Source organism: Papilio machaon, chromosome 3 (assembly GCF_912999745.1).
Source record: "Papilio machaon chromosome 3, ilPapMach1.1, whole genome shotgun sequence".
Classification (NCBI taxonomy): Eukaryota; Metazoa; Arthropoda; class Insecta; order Lepidoptera; family Papilionidae; genus Papilio; species Papilio machaon.
Window position 1 is genome coordinate 5,441,244 of NC_059988.1, and position 24,023 is coordinate 5,465,266.

At 39.2% G+C, this 24,023-nt stretch overlaps 2 protein-coding genes across 7 annotated transcripts in view; one reads left to right on the forward strand and one right to left on the reverse strand.

The window, feature by feature from the left end:
- Positions 1–1,726, forward strand: part of LOC106712426 (matrix metalloproteinase-14) — a 32,591-nt gene extending 30,865 nt beyond the window's left edge. For 3 of the 6 annotated variants that reach the window (XR_001357075.2, XR_001357077.2, XR_001357078.2), the window contains 2 exons: positions 634–741; positions 1,356–1,434. Coding sequence is in view for 2 of the 6 variants with exons in the window: in XM_014504992.2 (XP_014360478.2) it covers positions 1,356–1,468 (113 nt within the window). In the remaining 4 variants the exon portion in view is untranslated. Of the gene's footprint in view, positions 1–633; positions 742–1,355 lie in introns of all 6 variants that reach the window. The other 3 variants (XM_014504992.2, XM_014504993.2, XR_001357076.2) reach the window with 2 other exon arrangements.
- A 6,612-nt stretch (positions 1,727–8,338) lies between these two features.
- LOC106712222 overlaps positions 8,339–24,023 on the reverse strand; it is a 42,074-nt gene continuing 26,389 nt past the window's right edge. The window contains exons 2-3 of the mRNA XM_014504715.2: positions 10,934–11,303; positions 8,339–8,691 (exon numbers count right to left, since the gene is read on the reverse strand). Coding sequence (XP_014360201.2) covers positions 8,339–8,691; positions 10,934–11,303 — 723 coding nt within the window. The remainder of the gene's footprint in view (positions 8,692–10,933; positions 11,304–24,023) is intronic.

Consider the following 24,023-nt stretch of genomic DNA (forward strand, 5'->3'; position numbering starts at 1 on the left):
TCACATATGTGAATCGGCATTTGCACAATTTTACTTAACTTAATAACTCATTTATATTTAAAATGTTTTTAGAAACAAAATTGCGAAAATTACGTGTCATCGTCTTGAAACTTTGAAGAATCTTTTATTCTATCTTCGTATACATACGTAAGATATATGTTTCATAATAAAAATAATAATGGCACACGTCACGTTTCTTTAATCCTAACATATTAGAATTAACCGTAGTATTATTAATGGTACAAGAGTTGAATTGTGTGTTAAAATAACTTTTTTATAATTTAAATCAGTATAAGGTTTAAGTGTGTGTTATTTGTGACTAATAATAACTAGCAATGCATTATAAAACCGTGCAAGAGTTATATTTTGTTTATTTAAGTATATATTTACTATATAAGGATGTGTAGTAGTTTTATTAGCGGAAAATATTATGGTAGAAAGTAGAATGAGATGTGTGTAACGAATGTAGTGTGACGGAGAATTATGTGTTGTAAATATATATTTTTACATAAACTATTGCATGCGTTTTGAACAGTATATAATTGTAGTCGTTGTTAGTTTAGTAGTTAGAACGGATGGGTAACGGTTTAATGAATTCAATATAGATTTGTTAAAGGCGAGTTAATTTTTCAGTTGGCCACATACAGACAGACGGAGCTAAACTGTAGTTACTCGTTACCTCGGGCCACCGTTACCTAAGGAGGGCTTAGGTCCTCCGCCGCGGAGTCACTCACCCGCATCGTAGGTTCACATTACATTTCTTTTGCTACCATCTTCGTACAAGCATGATACCTAACATGAAAATATTTTGGTGTTTCTTGTTATTTTTAACATACGCTTATTTCATTTTTGTTGTGGGTTTCACCACATACATGTGAGTTGTTTTAATTATTTTGTTTGTAGGTATATAATTTTGAGAGTAAGCATATCTGTTATGGTTTACTTATTTTTATTTTGACTTTAGAAAACTACACGTTGCATTTTTATTGAAAATAAAGAGACCTACATAGATATGTTTCCTCTTAAAGCCTTTATTTTTAAATTTCTCATTTAAACCGCTTAGTTTTAAAGTACTTGACTTCTTTAAAGTTGATTTGATATTGAATAAATTGTTACGAATTAATTGTGTTTAAAATTTTCGCCACAGCGGTTTATATGAGTGAAGCATAATGTTGAACGCGTATAGAATCTTTCTGCATTATATGTCTTTATTAATTATAGTACATCACACAGGTTATAGATTGATGTAAGGATATTAAGTTCAATTGATTAAAATTATGTACGCGTTCACTTCTGTGTTTCACACATTGAGAGTATGAGAATAGTTAAATATTTGTTTGTGTGGGGTGGGATAGATGAAGGCGAACGTTCTGGTGGCAACGGCGGCAATGGCAGCGTGTCAGTGCGACCGTCGCTCGCGTCGTTGGCGGCGCTGTGCGCGCTGCTGGTATTGTCGGCGCGCTCCTAGCGCCCCCGTCGCACAAGCCCCCGTCCCCTGTGCCCCCTGTGATCCTGAGTGCCTGTGTCCGTGCCTGTCACGTCAGCTGTATTGTAATATAGCGAACGTTTTGCTGTGATTGTGAATGCTTAACTTTTTATACTGTTGTGAGAACGATAATTTAATGTGAAGTCATAGTTTTTATACTTAATATAAATAGATGATATAAGTTCGAGTGTGATATTGACGTAAGCGAACATTTTTATATTAAAATATTTAAATTGGTAACACGTTTTTTATTTCGTAATCCTCGGCAGGTATTCTTAATGGTTAATTAACAAAGAAGACTTTATTTTAATTGGTTTATTCAACGTTTTTTCTGTTTTTTCCAATAATTCTTCTTATGTTAGTAATTACAAGTTTATGTGACATTATTTTTCGTTTTTATATCATTTTCATAAACGTATTTTTTTATAAACATCTCCACAATTCTTCATAACACGGTCGTTCGACCTACTGTCTCAATCGTTCTAACTCTTAGGAAAATGCAAATAATATTAAACTTCAAAATCTGTCTACAATTATTCGAACGTGATTAATCTTACTTCGAATATCGAACGTTGCCTACATGGTTTACAGGCACAGGCGTAGCATCGACTGCGCAAAGCGCTACGCTCTCCTGTAGCGCAGCGGGGGTGTGCTACGCAACAACGCGTGGCATTTACGACCCTTTAATGCAAGCGCTACAATTAGTTTAAATCATTTTGGCAGAGATTTGGTATAAATACGATTGCTGTATGATAACTTAATCGGATGATAATACTGCTATGCACACAAACGAGTAAAAACAACTAATAAAGACAAATAGAAATCGCCAAGAAGATTTGAAGTATTGATAGTCACATATTAATGTGGTTTTTAATTAAAGCAGACTACTGCATTACACCTGTGCCTGTAACCCATTTATCATTTAGAAGGCGTAACATAAGACTTAGTACACGATCACTACTTGAAAAACACCTACGACACATCCTAGATCATATCAATATACAATTGATAACGGCCGCGTGGTGTGGCAGTACTCGCCGGCGCCGGCGCCGAGCCAACCGCTCACGCTTATGTTGAATGTTTACAATTTACTCTTTACACTACACTACCTCTCTCACTATGAATATAGTTTAATATTACAAATGTAGCGGCCCCATGCACGAATATATCTTTATCGAACCTCCTCGGTGAATTAATTTAAATTATTTTCTTTCGAAATATTTGACTATCATTTAGTTATCACTGTAAATTAATATATATTTATATGATCTAGAACTTTTAAGGATTATTTAACTCACGCAGAGTGAGAGTGGAGCGTCGCGTCGCATTGCGTCGCTTTACCGTGAAAACAAGTGAAACAGGTGACAGCAGTCGCGCGGGAGCTAACTGTACAGGGAGAAGAAATCTTGCTTCACAAATTATACAACTTAATATACTCTCTGAAGAACTATAAACTTGTATCTATCAAATTAATACAAAAACATTTATATTTAAATGGAAATGACACTAATTACATGTATTATAGTACACTAATTTATAAACAGACATCAAACCAATACATATATATTAGCGTCTTATCGCGTAGCTAAGGGGTGACTTAATGGTGAACACCTTGTGTGTTTAAGTTAACTTGGGACCGCTTAAAAAACACTTATGTACCATTACCTTACCCTTTAGCCACGTTGGACTACATACAAAACATTTTATAGAATACATAATAATATTTTTAGATAATAGACAACTTTTGGAGAATGTGTAGAATACAAGAATTACTTTCGGGGTGTTTATAACGTAAACGATAAACATTCTAAATGCGTTCGAATTCTAAATATGCAATTACGATTTATCATAAGACGTTTTAAATATTTTATCGTTTCTTATTTTACTAGCTAAGTTCTTAAAATTGAGAAGGCCAAGTCGTTCTATTGGATTGTTTGATGACCACACAAACAACATTCAACTGAAGAATATAATCAGTGAAGGCAAAACTATTGTAATAAAGTTGACCACAGTTGTAGTTGTGTTGCAATGTACTATCCTATCCGCGCATAACCATGCCCCAAATCACTAATTGATATTGTTTATTGAACCAATTGATAGTGAAGATAAAATTTTATAATTCTTATAATTATTTGAATAAAACAAATATGCTGCTAATATCATTAAACATTAAACCTTGAAATTATATTATTTATAAATCTCATATAAGGACAATAAAAAAACTATTAAAATTAGGGTTTTTGCGCGCAATCTCTTATATTGATTCAAAATTATGATGGACTTACTAAATTTTATCTTCAATGTTATTTATATCATTGTCAATTATTAAAAAATACTAAAGTAGATCCTCTATTGTTTATTTAACTTAATTTCGTGAATATAAAAGCAGGATATGTACTGAATTGAATTATTTATGTAACGTCGGGCAGTTTCGTGAGGATAGGACAGATACCATAGGTAATAAAATTTGTAAATATATTCGTTGAGCCGTTAACCTAACACACAGATTTCAAACAACATTCACATTATAAAATCGAAACTCGCTCATCTTATTTCGTTGTTTTGCAAAGATACTTTCAAACTGCAAATATTTTTACTCACACTTTCACCATATTACCATTTACACGTTAACACGAACAAAAACTCAACATCCTACTCTATTATATCATCGAATACCATATTTTAAATAATTTCTTATGTTTTTATATAAAATTTTCATATATCTATCTCGCAAGTGTAATGTTAATAAAATTATTGCAGAGTATAAAATGTAACACCAACAGATCACGGAATTCTGTTACTATTATATAATACAACATAGTATTGTACAACGAAGGCTATCTTTTGGTGTTTTCCTTACGCTACCTTAACGCAAACTTCTCGCCGAAGAACATCAATGGACGACCCCGAAAGCGACTTCTGATTATGTTTTGTGCGTGTGTGTGACAGTCGACCGAGAGGGAGTGTAACCTAATGTGATAATCGGTCTTATAGTACCTGCTTGTTAAGGCCAAGTTCACATCAGTTCAAACCAGTTCATATTCTATTATGTTCGCAAGATTTGAAATAAATGAAAGAAATAAGAAAACAAAAAAAGTACCTGTGCATTTGCTAATTAATTAAAATTTATGGGTCGTATTAAATACATCTATTTCCCCTTCTTCGAGAATGAACGAGATGACTATATTTTTTTAAGAGTATTTGAATAAGCCAGGTGAAAGAAAACAAGATTTCGGAATAAAGACATCTCAAATTGTTTCGATTATATGTATAATGAGGAAGAAAAGTTAACAAACACATTTAAAACTAAAAAAAAATTGGCTCTACGTCATTGTTAAACAAGTAACACGCACGTTTGTGATATGAAATTGGCCATACATTATTTTAATTTAGATGTGAGTTCATCATATGGCCACGTGTGCTCTAACTACGTATAATGACTCCGGAAATGTAATTTGTTATATCTCTCATACCATGTTTTATAAAACAAAATGCACGTAACAACAGACGGTGCGTGATAATTTCGGTTTTCATATTTCTAACATTTTCAGTTTACAGCTAAATACATATTTTTTCGTACGCTCTCACGCATACTTAGTATATTTTTTCTTTATTATTTGTGCGTTATACATTTACACTTTATTTATGTACATCAAAATATACGTATATTATTCAAAAACATAATATTAACACTATCACAAAACTTTCAACGTAATATCAAATTCATTCGTGAACACTAAATCTACATAAAGGACATTTGGTTTAACGTTTAGAGTAAGAAGAATTTGGGATGTCATTTTTAGAAAATAATAATGAAATTGTATATTTGTTTTCAACAACCAATTATAGTTGAGGCCAAAATGGTCATTCGAGTCGGAACGGTCGGCCATTTATATAAATCAACCATAATAGGCGGTTTCTATCAAATGTACAGAAATAATAATTAAATTAGCAAGATTTAAGAAGCTAGTACAAGATTGAGAACTGGATGGCGAACCGAAACCGTAACTTGTAGTGCGTGCTTTGGGAGGAAAGCAGGACGTTCCACGTTTGACTCACATTGACTGACACAGACGGTCTTAATTAACGTTTTTTAATTATTGTAGTGAAAATGTTATTTATAAGTTGTGGCCAAACAAATCAATAAATATTAGAAATAATAATTTTAATTAGGTACTACATTTAGGAATGAAATTAAATTTAATTCTTAGAGTGTGAAAGAGCTAAAGTATGTTCTAGAGCGAAAGTTTTTAGTATGCGCGTGAATTCTAAATTAAGCAAAATTATTAAAGCGTAGATACACAACATGTCGAACTCCTCGCTTTTGGTCTTTAATTCATCTACTCTAGTAAATTTAACAGTGGACAAGTGAAGATTATTAAGAGTGAGAGTAGAAATATCCAAAAAGAAGGAATTCACGGTCAATGTGTAAGTTTTAACGAGTGCTCGAAATTGTTCCAATTATGTTCTAATAATTCATTCTCTAACTCTAATCTTTGATAATTTTTACACATACACGTAGATATCATGAAAGACGCCCGCCTCTAAGAGAGCAATAAGGACCCTATTGAATTTTACAACTGATTTAAAACTTCAACAAATTGAGGTATTCATCTATAAGACCCGTTTTCTCGACTTTTTTAATATACATATACTAGATATCCTTCCTTCCTGGAGAAAATAATTAAACGTTAAAAAATCTGACAAAGAAAAATTTAGTTTTGATATTTTGTTAACTAATTATTTTTATTTACCTATGACAAGACGAAATAAAATATTCGTTGATAAGGGCATATATTTTTTGAACACGGTATCGAAATTACTATTAGAAACTATTATTACTTTTTATAATCTTTACTTAATTTATCATATTATGTATAAATCAATTTCTTACTAAATGTTTTATAAATGATTATTGAATACACCGCTCAATTCATTGATATCACTTAAATAGAACATAAAGAATTAATCAGAAATGTTTAAATAAAGTGGGCAGATGCGATACATTCACTTTGCTGAAAGTGAAGGCACTATGAATCACTTGCAGATTGAGTGAGTTAATCGATTGAAACAATACGACCCAACGTTCTGAACCATGCGATCCACGTTAAATCAACCGACCAATTTCAGCTCAAAACTTAAAAAATAATTATATAATATTTAAATAAAAGTAAGGCTGGTCTACGTCAAATATTGAAAAGACTAATAAAATTAGTAGGTCTCCCTATCGCAATGTCTACTGTTAGATAAATCTATCATTCTACAGACCCACATAGTTTAGATTTTCTTTGCAAGTAAGTGAATCAAATAATAACCTAAGAAGCATTAATAGACGTTTAGCACCTTCGGTGACTTGAAACACGGGTATGGCAACAACAAACCGTTTCTGATATATTTACACAATAAAAACGTAAAAAATAACTTACTTATTATTATCAATATTATTTGATTACAACAACTACGCCCCCTGGCGAGGACTACATTTTCAACAAATGTCCATTCAATAAAGTCTTAATAACCATTAATTTATATTTTGTTTTCCCATCACATAATTATTAACGACACCTTTATCATTTACGTCGTTTAAAAAATAAGAAAAAAACTAACTATTAACGTTGTACTGCAACATGGCTAAATCGTGAAGGTTGTCTAGTTATTGTTTGTATACTCAATATTATACACATAATATACAATATACATAATCAAAACAAATTTATATTAAAATCATTTTCAACCATATTACATCTGTGTTACCTCAATGATAATTCATAAGACGGATATAAATACATATAACCTTCATTATATGCATAAGTCATATTTTATTCTTACAAAACAACAACTACTTTTATGTTATCCTAATATATAAAGTCAATATTATGGATGTAATATAGACCAGAGATTTAGGCGCCAGCAGGCGGTTCGACAGTGCAACAAGTCTTGCAACTCACTCTGGCACCGAATTGGCAACCAGAAAAACCGAGTTTAGGAAAAGCTTACTTGCTTCCAGTATCGAACAGGGTAGTCTCAGTATCGCTACCGGACTTGCCGCATTGTAACCACTTGTCTTGTTTTGTTACATTACAAAAATAACTCTATAAGAACCGATTTCAATTATTTTCTATTGACGCCACGTTGAAAAAAGAGACTTCGGAGTGTAAAACGTTATTATCCGCGGGCAATTCATAGATCGAGTCGACCAAAGCAGAAGTCTTTTTCTCCATCACATGCTGAACGTGGATCGCGACCCCGACCGCTGATGTTCGCCAAGCGACGAGAACCTCCATTGTCACTTGCGATGCTAACAAATGTTCCACACGTATAAAAAGTATCACGTACAAACTAGTATCAAGTGCGCGCTTCGCCTGCTGCTGCTGTACACCTCCCATAACACGCGTCCTTGATGTTCAAAATATTGCTTCTATATAAACTATTTTAGCAAAAATAACAGAAAACAGGTAACGCAGCACACATCAAACGATGTATAAACGCTTCAACTGTAAAACACTATTTAAAATATACGAACATTTCTCATCTTAACACAAACATCTTAATAACGCTCGACTCTGCCGAAATTATCGCTATAGTGGCTTGGTTCGGCTCAAACGAGACGAGACTCGTAAATAATTATTGGTGTTTCTTAGTTGTATGTGTGTGACTGTGTGTCGATGAATCGTACACGTACATAAACTTATAGTCTAAGTAGCACCGGCGCGCTCACGGGGAGGCCGCGAGGCGCGGGCCTCATGGAGCGACTCGTCGCGCTATTTATTATCATAAGTCAGCACTAACAGAAGTTCTGGTCGCGGCCGGTGACCGCGACACTTGGGGGTGCGGGCGCACGGTAACGTAAAACTATAACCTCGAGTCGCGCACAGTGACCGGTGCGCGTGGCGACCGGCGGGTCCGTGTGGGTAAGAGGTGGGTTGTGAGAGGCACGAGACGGACGAGGCAGGCCAGCAGCGCGGCCGCCACCAGCGGCACGCTGGGCGGGTCGGCGCCTGCGGGCGCACGCGCCGCGTACGGCACCGAGCAGGCGGGCGCGCGGTCCTCGACGGGCGCGCACTGCTCGGCGGGTGGGCGCGCGGGCTCCGTCAGCCGCGACTCGCATCGGTAGCACAGGCGTGCCTCGCAGTGCCAGTAGCAGCACTCGTCCGCCCCGTAGTTTGACTTGTTTGCCTGCGCACCGGTCTCCGGTATGCGTGCGTCTACAACATTTGTACACTTTATCAATTTCAACAACTTGCGAGACATTGACCTACTTTAATTTATTGAAAATGTTACCAAATATGTGAACTAATATGAAAACAAAAAAAAGTTTAAGTAACCGTTGTATTTTTATAAAAGAGTGATAATTTTTTAAAACAAAACGCTCTGTTGTTAGCAGCTTCGATTATAACTGAATTTTTTTGTATGCGTTTAAAAATATGTGCATCCGGCAGAGTACAATACAATACAATAATTTTCTAAGTATTGTATTAAAAAAACAATTTTAAAACAGTCGAAAGCAGTTGCGTGATCGGTTAACGGGAACAAAGAGAGCGAGGCATAGACAATACGAGAGCAACAATTGCCCACCGCTATGTGTGAAAGGAAAAATAAAAACGTCTGCATTCACAGCAGAAGCCACTATTTGTTTGGAGCTCTCTCGTTTTGAACCCCGGCCAAGCGATGTTGGGAGCTAATCGCGCCTAATTCAACCCTCTCCCTGCTGTCTGAACACCAACACTGCGTCGTGCCCAAGCCCACCCATTGTTATTACCAACAATGCCGAGCATTTTGTAAAATATTGCATAAATATTACGTAGTATTTCATGAAAAAATTTGAACTAAAAAAAATAGGAATACGAGTATCATTATAAATGTTATTTTTTAAATTGAAATTAATAATACATTTGGTTTTATTGTAGTGGAACAGGAAGCATTTAACAAGTAGAGCAAGTAAAACATAAATTTGCGATACAGAAAATGAAATTAAACTCTTGATAACATATTGCGTTGAAAATAGCTTTTAACTTTATAAACTCTGTCAAATATTAGGTCCTTACATATGAAATTGGCGTTTTTCGTACTGGCCACTTTAATCACGAATTTCTCCTCTTTGGTAAGGAATTCCAAATTCAAATTTGTACAGCTATAGACTCATGTATTTGTGGTTCGATGACCGTCATTCATTTGTTTTTTTTTTCTGTTTTTTTCTGTTTGCGTCACTCATTTTACAAAATGGAAAACTTAAAATATCGCATTATTTACTAGTACGAGTTCCGCCGTGTCACTAGTGCTGCGGAAACGACTCGAAGGGTGCATGATGTGTATGGCGGTCGTGTTGCAAAAGAAAACACAGTTCGTTTTTGGTTCCAACGTTCTCGTTCTGGAAATTTCGATCTGCAGAACAAGCCCCGTGGACGGCCTGAGACTCAAGTTGATAATGAAGAGTTGAAGGCTATTGTAGAAGCGGATCCATCGCAAACCACGTCCGAGTTAGCTGCAGGCTGCGATGTTAGTGATAAAACTATTTTAATTCACTTGAAGCAAATTGGGAAGATTAAAAAGCTTGAAAGGTGGGTACCTCACGAATTGACTGAAGCAAACCGGCAAACGCGCGTCGACTGTTGCGTTACATTACTAAACCGGCACAATAATGAAGGTATTTTAAACCGAATCATTACCTGTGATGAAAAATGGGTTCTTTACGATAATCGGAAGCGCTCAGCGCAATGGTTGGATCCTGGCCAGCCAGCCAAATCCTGCCCCAAGCGAAAATTAACCCCAAAAAAGTTACTTGTAAGCGTTTGGTGGACTAGTGCCGGTATTGTTCATTACAGTTTTCTCAAATCTGGCCAGACTATTACGGCTGATGTCTATTGTCAGCAATTGCAAACCATGATGGAAAAGCTAGCGGCTAAACAACCTAGGCTGGTCAATCGCTCCACGCCACTGCTGCTTCACGACAACGCTAGACCACACACTGCGCAACAGACGGCTACTAAATTAGAAGAGCTTCAATTGGAAAGTCTAAGACATCCTCCGTACTCCCCGGACCTTGCTCCAACAGATTACCATTTTTTTCGAAATTTGGATAACTTCTTGCAAGGGAAAAAATTCAACTCCGATGGGGCAGTCCAAATTGCCTTCAAAGATTTTATTGATTCCCGTCCGACTGGTTTTTTTAGTAAAGGGATCAATGAACTACCTATGAGATGGCAAAAGTGCATAGAAAATAATGGTTCATACTTTGATTAATTAAATATATTATATCAAAAAATATTCGACTTTTTGTTCCTCCCATACAAAACGCCAATTTCATATGTAAGGACCTAATATTTTGGTAAGATCAAATTTAGTTTGAAAACCAAAAGCAAATTTACACAGATACTCTCACCTCGACAATATTGAATGATTGAATAAATGAATGAATAATTCACATAATGACTGACATGAATGACTAACCGAGGCATAGGAACGTTGGCTCGCCAGCATACTGTGTGGGGTAGGCGGGCGCGCGGTCCGCCGGCAGGAAGTAAGGGCAGTGTTGCTCCACCAGCTGGCACACGGACAGGCAGGGCTTGAGACGCACCAGGGGCCGGCCTGGACCAGCAGCGGCGGCACGCACCCAGCGGCCCACCACGCCACCGCCGCCTCCACCGCTGCCGCGCCGCCGGTCCAGGTGCCCCACGCGCTCCAGGTGCCGCGCGTGCCAGCGCGCCGAGTGCTCGCCCGGCGCGCGCCGCGACCGCCCACCCTCCTCCGCGCCCTCCTCTGCGCCCTCCTCTACCCACAGCGGCACCATCGTGCTGCACGCCCAGCGCCGGTAAGTCTCCTGTAAATGTAATCGTTGCATAATTAGAACAAAATCTTTAAAACCGCTCGGCTATCTATATTTGGGATCTTATAACGGTATTCGCAACATAAATACAACAAAGGCCAAGATAAAAGGTAAAAGTTCATAAATCTACTTAATCACGTTGTAACGTGACGTTGATAAAATTTGGGCGAAGATGTACGGCGCGGCGTTGTTTTATAAGGCACGGCTAGATTTACGAGGTGTGCAGACCGCAATGGCGCTGCAGGTCGCAGCTGCTGCCGGCGCAGCGCCCGACCCTCCTCACTTTTATCGTATCCGGCATTTTTCACTCCCTAAGGAAATCAGGCTGCGTCGAGGCAGTGATTAATTAGTTATCCAGCAAGCGCACCGCACCGCTGCCACGACGCCGCCGCCGTCGCGCCGCCGGTTTTTATCTCACGAAGAAGTAAACAGTTTTCATTAAGACGTTGCAAAATTGAAATTTACTCTAAGCAGCTCAATCAATTAATGTCCATTATTTGGTATCATTAAAAGTAGCTTATTGTTACAGAAATAACTTTATAATATTGAAGCCCTTTTAAACGAATACTTTGAAGATATTATGGGTTTTAGTGGAACATAAAAAACTCAACCTCCTACATATTTCAGGGAAAAAGTAGTATGAAACAGTGATGCTATTTTATGCAAAATATGAAAGCTTGAGATGAATTCGCCATGAAGACAAAAAGATCCACGAAGCGTGACTCGTTGCTTTGCCGAGTGACGACGTTTTGCAATTAAATGCCTCCCCCCTTCCGCTCGCGCTCCCCTTTACTCCGGAGACACTGAAGGCGCGTGACGAATGCCGCGCTAATATCGGACCTCGACACTTTTAAAGACATTGATTAAAACACTTACTTAATTTCAGCAAGTTTTGTGTCTTGCAATTAATTTGAGGTCTCGGTGCTGAATTTTATGCATTACTTTTACTTTATTTTGTACGAAACTTCTTTCAAATAATAATATACCTAATCGTTTCTTATGAATTTTATATACGGTTCATTGCCAAAGAAATGTAAAAAAAACCGGTCAAGTTCGAGTTGGACTCATGCACCGAGAGTTCTGTACCAACCTGTAGGTATATAAGTAAAATTACGTTTTCGGGAATTACCCTGTAGGTTATCATTTTTTTATATTATTCTTGCTTGCAACCCGCACTAGATCAGTTTGGTTGACGATGGACTAGTCACACCTAACTTAGGGTAGGCCCCGAACCTCTCGGTGGAGACGTACAGTGAGCTGATGATGAACTTATAATTGATATTTATTCAATAAGATAAGTAAAGACCGAGTTCAGTTTACTTTAAAATTGAATAGAAGCGCTCAAACTCGAAGTTGCTTAAGATTATTCGAGCGTGTATTAAGTGCACCTCCTAGAGATAATTTCATTAAGCCTGTGTCAATGGCCTATTAGTAGAGGGAATAATCGTTAAATGACTATTAGCTATTAAGCTAACGGAAGGGCATTAATTGACACATCTACTGTAACCTGCCTGTCCAATATGCGGCAGAGTCTTAAACGATATGTGGCTATTCACATTGGAATACGACTTTAGTTTAAAACGTAAATAAACGTAAAAAGATGTAACCTATAGTCAGAAGAAATAAGTTAATTATAGTAATAGGTTTAGATCTGAGTAAGAGCTAAATACTATACACAAAAATCTTTAATGAAAAAAAAAGTCTAGATATCTTATGAAAGGTTTATTTTACCTCTGTTGTACGTAACTGTTAATAATGCAGAATCCTTCAGTGTCATCAATCCAATTTTATTTAGAATGTTTTAAATAAATATTTTAAAAAAAAATCGGTTTTCTACATGAACATAAATACATAGATAATCAAAACACTTCTTATATATTTTTTATATAAAAGTTTGTTATTGTTGAATAGAATTTTTAGAATTAATCTATCCTTTATAACATTTACATAATTTACAGATACGTACGATAATATAATAGACGAAGAGCTTAATGTTCGATACCCGCGAGGCTCATTAGTGAACAGCGATATCTGACAAGTTAAACAAATGCTCAACTTGTCGAACAAATTCAACGAAGTCATCACAGCAGGCTAGCTGACTAGCGGGCTGGGTAACCATGGTAATAATACAACTACTTTCTAACATGTACTTAATATAATCAATATTTTTTCTAGTGACTAGAGTGTTTTAACTGATTATAATCTTTTCCTTACTTAATTAACTTTTTCTTAATTCCGACTGAATTGACTTCATAGTGATAAAAACGTAGATGTTTGTAAAATTTTTATTTCTTTGGCATGAATATTTTTTTTTTTTTTTTTTTTTTTGACTGAGTCGTCACTGTTTGCCTTGAAGAGGCATTTACAGCTTCACCGGGCTTGAGGTGGCCGGGCGCAGATGGCGCTTAGCCTAAACCTCGTTTATGAGTAACTGGGCTCGAGGGCTCCCTCAGGAGCCTCGGCTCGGGCTGTTACTTCGTTATTATTACCGGATTGGGAGGTCACCGAGCTCTTAGGTCGCTTCGGTGGACGCTCCATGGAGTGACTGGGCGCAAGGGCCCCCGAGAGGGGACCTCGGCTTGGGCTGTCACTCATTACGCGTTTAGCATTCCGATTCAAGGGTGCCCGAGAGGGCCGAACCTCGGCTTGATCGGTTGCTATTATCTGATTGCTATTATTAATACAGCTAACATTACTACCACTTCGGAAAGCGTTAGCGCTGGGAAAAGAAGTGGCGGAAGAAACTCCAGCAACGCTTCTACTATTAATAGGAGAAAACCTGCCTGCTATGAGGCCGTATCGCGAGAATGATTGTCGCAGCCGACAGCGACTGCGGCGTGTGATCTGTTTGTGATGTTTGAGCTTAGCCTGGGCGATAGTAATTGCATCGTCTTGAAAGTCAAGAACGTGCCTAGGTCTGCGATAATCCCGACGAAACTTACCGAGCGCGATTGGATTGTAGGTGGCGGCACCTACAACTAGCGGATTTGGATGACCGACGGCAGAGTCAAAATAACGACGCGACGCCAACTTCAGGTGTTGGGCAATGGTGGGCAAGTCCAAGTCTATATGAAGATTGCTGTTGCGCATGTACCACGGGGCTCCCGTGGCTCTGCGCAAGAATCTATTCTGAATCACCTGAAGTCGATGTATTTGTTTCGGGGCGATGTGCGCGAATACCGGACTAGCATACGTCATGACGGGACGAACTACTGATTTATAGAGTGTCACCTTGTTCCGAAGGGACATTTTACTCTTTCTATTAATTAACGCGGAAAGACGACCTAGGATGAAAGCCGCGCGGTTCCTGACCCGGGTCACGTGAGCGGAGAAGTTAAGTTTAGAGTCAAGTGTGACACCTAAGTATTTAACTTGGTCTTCCCAAGGTATTGGGCTGTCCATGAGTTTAATGGACGGAAGAGCAGCACCTTTCTGGCGTGAAAAGTATAGTGCCGCGCTTTTGCTAGGATTAATTTCGATCCTCCATTTCCGAAACCAAGCACCTAACGTGTTGGCAGCGGTTTGGAGACGTCGACATATAGCATCGGGGGAACGACCAGATGTGTATACGCAGGTGTCATCGGCGAATAGAGCTAGCTCTACACCGTGTACGCGGGGAATGTCATTGGTGTATAGGGTAAAGAGAACTGGCCCTAACACCGAACCTTGGGGCACCCCGGCTCGAACGGGGTGCAATTGTGAGCACACTCCCTCGACGCGGTAGCGAAACGTGCGATTACTTAGGAAGTCTCGTATTATGCATACGAGACGGTCGGGTACTCCGTACTCATATAGCTTGTATATAAGCCCGTTGTGCCATACTTTATCGAACGCTTTCGCTACGTCGAGGAAGATAGCTCCGGTGCTAAGGCCACGTTGGCGTTTGACAAGTATGTGCTCCGTGATGCGGTGCACTTGATTGGTGCATGAATGTTTGGCGCGAAAGCCAAACTGTTCTGCAATAGGCATGCCTTTTGTGTCCATAAAGGTACGAAGGCGTGCTAATATTAATCGTTCATAAATCTTCCCAAGGGTTTTGAGAAGGCTTATGGGGCGATAAGACGTGGGATTGGTAGGTGGCTTTGAGGGTTTGAGGAACCCTATGACTTCAGCGTCCTTCCACTCGCTGGGAAAGACGCCTTTGGTCATTGCCGCATTATAAATGGCTACGAGAAGTTGTATAATGGCAACTGGAAATAGTTTCGCCACCCTATTGGTGATGCCATCTGAGCCGGGAGCTTTGCGTGGACGTAGATTTTTAATTAGTTTCTCGACTTCGTCGCTAGTAACCGGAGGAATTGAGTCGAGAAGGGGTTCGTTTTTCCTTCGGTCGACCTCGCTGTCCACCCTCCGTAGGTGGTCAGGGTCGACCGGTAGGCTACTGGGGGAGCACTGGGCCTCGAGGCTGTCTGCAAGACATTCGGCTTTCTCTTCGTCCAGCATAGCTGGTGTTGTATTTGGGCGCGACAATGGCGGCATCGTTGAGTACGTGTCGCCTTTAAGTGACTTGGGAAGTTTCCAGAATGCTAAATGTGATGGCTTTATATTTCGAAGCGTTGAATCCCATCGTTCGTTCCGGATGGCAGCTATGCGTGTTTTTACTTCACGCTGTAATTTACGTAGCTGTTTTCGGTTCGATTCAGTGGGATACAAATCGTGAGCTCGGGTAGCCGCGTTCTTGCGTCTCAACAAGTCTCTGGCATCTGGTGGTAGTGCCCAGCGTTGATTGTCTGACTCTGGCATTTGCCTTGAGCAGTCCTTGATGGCAGTTTGGATATGACTTGTTAGAGAGCCGATCGCGACGCGCATATCGTTATCAGAATTAATTATGTCGGGGATGTCGTTTAGATGTGGGGAGTTAATGTCTTTGAGCCTGGCACTAAGTTTGTGCCAGTCAACGACTGTCTTAATTGGGGGGTCAGCCGGTGCAGAGGGCCCTAGCTGTAGCAAAACTGGTCGGTGATCTGAGTGAAGCTCATGTATCACCTCAATATTACGTAAGGTTAGGTTAATATTCTTAATGATTGCAATATCAAGCACATCCGGAGTGTGTCCCAGTATGTGGGGGTAGTGAGTGGGCTCTAGTGGCGCTATGATTTCAAAATCAAGTAAGTCCGACAGTGAGTCAAGCTCACGGCCGCGTTTACTGATTCTGGTAGCGTTCCATCGAATGTGTTTGCTATTGAAATCACCAGCAAGGATGGTGGCTCCTCCTATAGATAGAAGCGATTCAAAGTCGGAGCGTATGATGGTTGCGCTTGATCTACAAGGAAGGTAGACCGAAGCTATCGTAATGGGGGCATGGCCAGTCATGGCTAGCTGACAGATCGAGGCCTCTAAGTGCGTTAACGCGGGCGTGTCAATCGGTACACAGTGCAGGGATTTTTTATAGTAAATGACAGTGCCACCGCCTGGGGCGCCGGTCCTATCATTTCTAACGATATTGTAATTAGAGACTTTCGGGTCCCTCATAGCCGGTTTGAGAAAGGTTTCCTGCACGAGTAACACGTCGACTTGATGATCGCGAAGGAAGTTGTGAATTTCGTCGCGTTGTTTCCTAACACCGTTCGAATTGAAAAAAGCTACGATAATTGAACGCGGTTTGACTCTGCCATTATTATGCGCGACGGGCGGATGACTACAATTATTTAACGCGTTTGCAGCCATCGGAAAGCCTAATTGTGTTCGAGAGCACTGACGATGTGCTTGTACTTCTTAATCAAGTACAGTCGGGTGCCTATATTTCCTGGCGCCTTTTCGTATTCGTCGGCGAACGTTAAGACTTCCTCCATGTTGAGGCCTGAAAGACGATTGAGGGATTCAAACGGATTCCCTGACGTTTTAGGTGGCGTAGGCATTGCCACCGGCTTGACCGGTACCGGTTTAGCAATGGGCGCGGTAGATGTATTGTACGCGGGTGCGCTAACGGTGGGCCTGTTACTGCCCCATGCGGGGGTGTTTTGTGCGTTCGTTTTCCACGATGGTTGGAGAGGTGGAAATTCGTTGATTGACGGCGGAAGCAGAAGCGGTTGACGTCGCGACGGTCGCTGGGGTTGCGATTGAATTCGCTTAGGTGCCTTAGGGCACCCGTGGTAGTTAGCGGTATGATCACCGCGGCAAAGGACGCATGCAGGCTTCCCGAAAGCCTCTAAGAGCGATTTATCTTTCGGCCTAGAACATTCCGACGTACCATGATCGCCTAAGCACTTCACGCACCTAGGGCGGGCGAAACAGTTGCGGGCTGAGTGCCCGTACATCTGGCATTTGTGGCACTGACCGGGTAGGCCATTCTTACGTGGCGGTTCAACTAGTAGCCCGCTAAGGCCACAGATTGACTTAACGTCAAAAATGGCCTTCCCTTCGGGCGACAGGTCTAAGTGGACCTGCACCAGGTCAATGGGCAATTTAGTGCGCCTGTTGGTCATGCGGAAGACGCTAATGACCGGAAATTTTTGGTCTTTAAGAGACTGGACGATATCTACGACGGGGATTTCCTTAGGGATGCGTTTAATCACCACTCTAAGGATGCGCTCTTCGGCGAGCGTGTAAGTATGATAGTACACCTCCTTTTCTTGGAGGAAGCGGGTTACATATCTGAAGGCCTCGGCGGTCTCCAGCTGCATCCTGATACCTTGTGCGGTCGCTGAAGCAACGACCTTAAATTTATTAGACATAGCCGATTGGATCATCGGCCATTTGTCCTGGGCTTGAACGTAAATTGGCGGTGGCTTTTTGTCGACCAGCGCGCGGGCTGCGGGGGGAGCCGGACGGATATGCGACGGAGACTGAGTTGCCTCGATTGGGATAGCCATAAGGGCTGGGATATGAACCGGCTGGGAAGAGCCGGGTTCGGGCTGGGAACGTGGGCGCGGCGCCTTCTGAGGCACGGGAGATGGGGACGATGATGCTGACGAGGGGGCGGGGGAAGAGCGCTTCTTGCGCTTTTTCTTATTCTTCACTTCCGTGAACAACCCGCCTGCGTCGTCGGGGTTTTCTGGGGATAACGGAGAGTCTAACTCCATCTCTTCGGCATCACTATTGGGTACTGACGCATCGCTGGACGTAGAGTCTGACATAGGCGGCCCTGAGCGGGCCTGGGATTCCGTGTCTGGCAACGAGGCAGTAAGTGCCTTAAAAACATCAGGGAATTTTGTCCTGAGAAAATCCAGGACGGCAACTAAGCTCTGGTCCGCCATTTGGACTAATGGTGGACCGTATCTAATTTATATGTAGTTTCCCGGTGGGATGCCGGGGTGTGTATCCCTAGCTCCCTCCCTGCTGGGTTTAGCAGGGAGGATGTGTGCCTACTACGTGTAGCCCTAGTGTGTCCGAGTGCCGATCTTATTGTGCACTCGGGTGTGTACTTAGGTCTAACTAAAGCTACCCGTGGGCTCTAAATGGCCAAGCGTGGACCACCGTTGACTAGGGCACTACCCAAGGCCAATGATGGAGGTCCCTTCCGAATTACGCGGTTCCCTGAAGGGGAAACGCAGGCGAACGGGGCTGCCTGACTAGCTTCGTTATCACCGTTAGGTATCCGCTAGCCTTTCTCAAAATTGCGGTTATTAAGATATTGTTCAGCGCAGTGAAAACTGCACTTCACAATTTCTTTCACGCAGTTCCCGAAGTCGGAAACAATGACGTCGCTATCCCAAGAAACCAGATGGCTTGCCAGATGGCAGAGCAATAATAGTTCCTTAGCGGAACAATAGACGTTACGACGTTCTACCTAGAAACTATGATTAGCGCTTACCAGAAGGCGGGCGCAATAAAAATTGCGCCGACACAATCGGCTCGCGAACAAAGGACGGCGGCACCTTTTATGGCGCACGCAGGTGCGGATTGCTCAACGTAATGTCGGGCGGAGCGACAGATGTGCGGCGAGCGAACACGTCCGTTCACCTCAACAGTCTGTAGCGGAGTTGTGTTTGGCATGAATACTAGGGAGGTTCGCTTTTGAAGTAAAGGTTATGGAGGTACAGAGTCTCTACTGCTCTTAGAATAAATGCATGACAGTATTGCATTACGATTAATATCTACGAGACAGTCATTATCTTCTTCTTCTCTCTTCCTGTACAATTATACATCTTCCTTTCTCCCATACAACTTATTTATCTATTATTCATCTGTGTATATGCAGTTATTAACATCAGGTTCGTGGTTTTTTTTCCTTCGTGCTACTGTAAAAATACTTACTACCAAATAAATTTACTCTTTTATTAACTTTCAAAGAAAACTCGAAGTTTTTTTTCCTTTGAGATATCTATCCAGTAGATCTTAATCGTCGGCCAATTAGATGGTCGTTAATTATGTAAGTAGTTCGACGCCGGCGACCTCACGCGACTTATTTATTCAAGTGGAACTCTCTAATGACTCAAGTTGACTCATAAACCTATATAGAGTAATGAACGGGGAACTACTCGCGTATGTAACTCGATCGACACTTTTTAATCTCTATTTATTTAAAAGTGCACTTGCTATTTCTGCACTCAGAACAGAATGAGTTAAAAAAAAGTATAAAGAACTGTTGAAATGTAATATAACCTGAATAAGTATGTGATGACCCTAACAAACGTTTAATTCAACTTCTTAGTCTAACAGAAATTGAATGATCAAGCACACACCAAAACCAGTTGCTCTACCCACTACTGATACGTATTCTACCTCTTATGTTGGTACAAAGGTTAAAATACCGTACTTAATTACATTAAATATTTATTTCAGTAATCATGAATATAACTTTCCAGCGATTCTAGGCTATCATATTTCTTTCTGGAGTACCGGCGTAGTATTTTTTTTTTGTTGCCTTGTATTTATTTTTGTTTAATTTTTCCAAATACATTTTTAATTGTTTTGTTATTATTGTTTAAAGTGATATGAAATGATAACTAATAACTAAATGTCATTATTTATTAAACAAAATAAAAAAGAACATGTAAAAAGTTAATCTGTAAGCATTGCTAAGCTCCACTGGTTAAGGACGTGAGTGTGTGATTCATTTGTTTTATTAAACGTTATAAATAGTACTTAAACTATATTTAATTTTAGTGAGTGGGATAGATATGACAGTAAGGTATATATGTAGTAGTATTGTAAAAGTGTATGATGGACAGTCGCGCGTGCGTCGTATGTATGTTAACGACCTCATAATCTGCGGGCAATTTGCGGCCTCTAGTGTCCATTTATACGTGATAATAAAAAGTGCCCAATAAAACGCCCCCAGCGACCACATTATTCTATTTTACTCAATGAAGTTATTGAGTAAGTGTTCTTTAAAGAAAATAAAACTCGTGGAAAAATTAACAATATTCAAGGAAAGAGAAACTGCTTTTAGATAATACTGATTGTTCTCAATAAGCGGAAAATTTTCAAAAATTTTAACTCATATCAAATTTAATACGAGGTATTACAAATATGTATACGAGCACAAAATTTCAGTTAATTTTGTTCTAAATTAGTTTTGATGCTGAAAACGTGGGAAAGCTATGCTATTTGGTCCGAGCGGAAATATATGACCGTAAGCCATGTACTGCGATAAATCAAACGATAACTTTTTCATTCCGCACGTTTCTACAACGATCTTTTATCAGCTTAATCGTAAGCTGAGAAATTGAAATTTTAACTTTATCGCCACAACATTATTTCGTTGCCATTAATCATTTAAATGAGTTTAACAGAGTTTATTCTTACATCGTTTAATGCTTTGAGTCTTTTTGCTATTGAAAACAATAACAATATGAGGACAAACGAAAATCTTTTTATATTACAATCAAAACTCAGTAACAAAAATATCAATAAATGTGCAAACCACACGATAAGAGTTTAACGAAGTGAAAACTTCACCAGTAACATGCGATATTCCGTACAATGAATATGTAACAAAAGGTTATTATCAAAGGTCCGATATTAACGCAAAGCATTCAATGAGCAGCCTATTCACACCGCATGCCGACGTCTTAATAATCTAGAATTTCTAGTTAAGTCTATAACAGATAATATCCGCCGCTTGATGGATGAGACACGGCCGGGCAAGTGCTGCGTCATGCTGATCAAATCACACCGCAGCCCGCTCCCGCTCCCGCTCTCTCTCTCCCCTCCCCTACTACCTGCCCCCTTCACACAATACAATGTAAGTAACCTACATCTCACTCCTCACTACTCAATCCTCAATCCGTTGTAATAACTTCTATTCTTGCAAAACAATACCGCGATGATTTATTGTTTTGCCTGCTATTTTATTTCTGATATGAAAACTAAATTGTTTCGATAGTTTCCAAATGGAAGTGATATTTTATTTTGAGCTTTATTGATATATATTTTTTTTTCACATAAAATTCAATTCTAACTGAATATTAAAGAACGATTGGGTTTGAATGATACAGCGGGATGCGTTATGAAATTTCTGATCAACTGAAGGTAAGAAATACTTTTTATAAAAACAAACAAAAAGCTTTATAAATGTTTATCGTAACGCTGGCTCTCTAGAATAACCTGATGGCTATGAACGCAGACGATTATTCTCCTTTAAGTAAAATTATGATATACAAAGATATCTCATTTTTTAAATACTATCAAATAGCATCGACCCTTGTTAATGTACCTGCAAAGACAATATGAAACACGAAATAAAGCAAAAGTCTTAGCAAAATAAAGCTTAGCAAAAAGTCGAAAGCTCGCATGTAATTTTAAGTTTGATTGTATTTGTTTCTTGTTTCGCAATTGGTAAAGATTAACAACCGAGGAAAATATTGTACGCTTATTGGTGAATAAATGTTATGGAATGGAATACAATGTAAATTGCTGAACATGATTAATAATAATAACATAGTATATATTTTCTAAAATCAACAACCCACACACCCCCTTATGTATCCCATAAATGTATGATGATGTATGAAATGTGTAATGATGAATGAATGATTTGATTATTTGTTTGCTTTCATTGAACAGTCTCTCAAACTAAACCGATTTCAAAAATGTTTTCACTGTTTTGCTGCTTTACTGTCCTCGGATGACATAGGGTATATTTTTTTCCAGATTTTTTTAATTCCGCGCACACAAATGCCTGCTATTAATCCTACTATTAAAAATCAAAAAGCTACGTAGGTATGACCGTCCTATCCTGTAATGCATATGAAATGAGTTTATTTTATCATAATTAACAATGGTAAAGACAAGTCAACTTTATTGGTAAATACTCAATTAAGTGGTGACATTATTAATAATAATAATCGCTCCATTGGCTAACGTATGTACTGGCCAACATTAAATTAATTACAGCGGCTAAAAAATGTAAAACCGTTGATACGCCGCTAAGCCGCGACAGAAGCCGAGGTATGAACGAGATGGCAACAATAAAGAGTGAAATTAACAAAATAAACAGCAGGCAAACAAGCCGCCGGCCGGGACTAATCCTCTTATCGCTTTATCCCGGACGCGTTGATCAGACGCTTCCACAGCGGACCGTGCGGCCCGTGGGCATCATACCATCCCTCTCGTCTGCACTAAAATCCTTACCGAAACCAAGAGCAACTTTCTAAAACAAATACTACTGTTTTTAATTAATTTATTATTTGATGGCACCACTCGAGCAGTCTATAAATGTTTATCTGAAGTGCAAACATTTCACACTCTGTACTATGAAGTATAAAATTAAACATCTTTGATTAGACTCTATTTCAATAAACCTACAAACCGACACAAATTCATACGCAAGAGAAACAAAAAATAATTTTAATTAATTAAAACTATCCCATCAGGGCATAAAGTAACAAATACATTGCAAACGACCGGTCGCATTTCAAACTGACATTTTAATGAAAAAAAACTAACTGAAAATATTTCCACTTTCTATTTCAGGTCTCTAATTAAAACGGACTACTACAATAGGTCGCTAAAATGCATGAAATGCAAAAAAAATCCCTTACATTTTGCCACACACCTTTTCATTTTCTCTTGTCATTGCATTTTTAATGCTAATGTTAGCAGCTTAATTAAGACACGGTCCTTACATAGAGGATATTGAACCTTGACGGAAAGACATAAAGTATATTTTTCTTAGCGTGTCTCTGTTTAAGGTTCTCTAACAGTTCTCATGAGAATTCCGCATTCTCGGGAGCTTGCTACACACGATGTTCATTGTTTTAACATTAATCTGTGTGTTTAAGTAGTCTGTGGACATGTTCTTTACAATTTCTAGTCAATTTAAAAATGTCTACAATTATTTTAACGCAACTTTGTATACAGCAATAATAATAAAAGAGAGCGACAGTTATTGTATTGAAATGTATTGTATATTAGCCATTCCAATTAAGATGAGAATTGAATGTATAACTTTTAAAAAATATTGTGACATCGAATGGTTGATTTGTGATTAATTTTTTTAGTCTACATTTTTTCTTAACCCCTGTTCCTCTAAAATCCTTATCGCAAGTACGCAGAAAGGAAACATATTTTAATTCTTTAAAAAATTCTTCGACACACGCGTGTCATAACCTCTGGCAATTTAGCAAACACAGTTTAAAAAGAAACGTGTCGCTGACGCTTTCTACGAAATCTTTGTTGAACATCGCAATTCTAATTTTTGAAAAGATTTTACATCACTAGAACATACTAGATAGTGTATTCTAGTGAACTGGAATCTTGGAATGCGCAACATAGTTTTAATAAAAAATCTGTGTTGGCGTACATAAAACTTAAGGTATATTTTTTAAA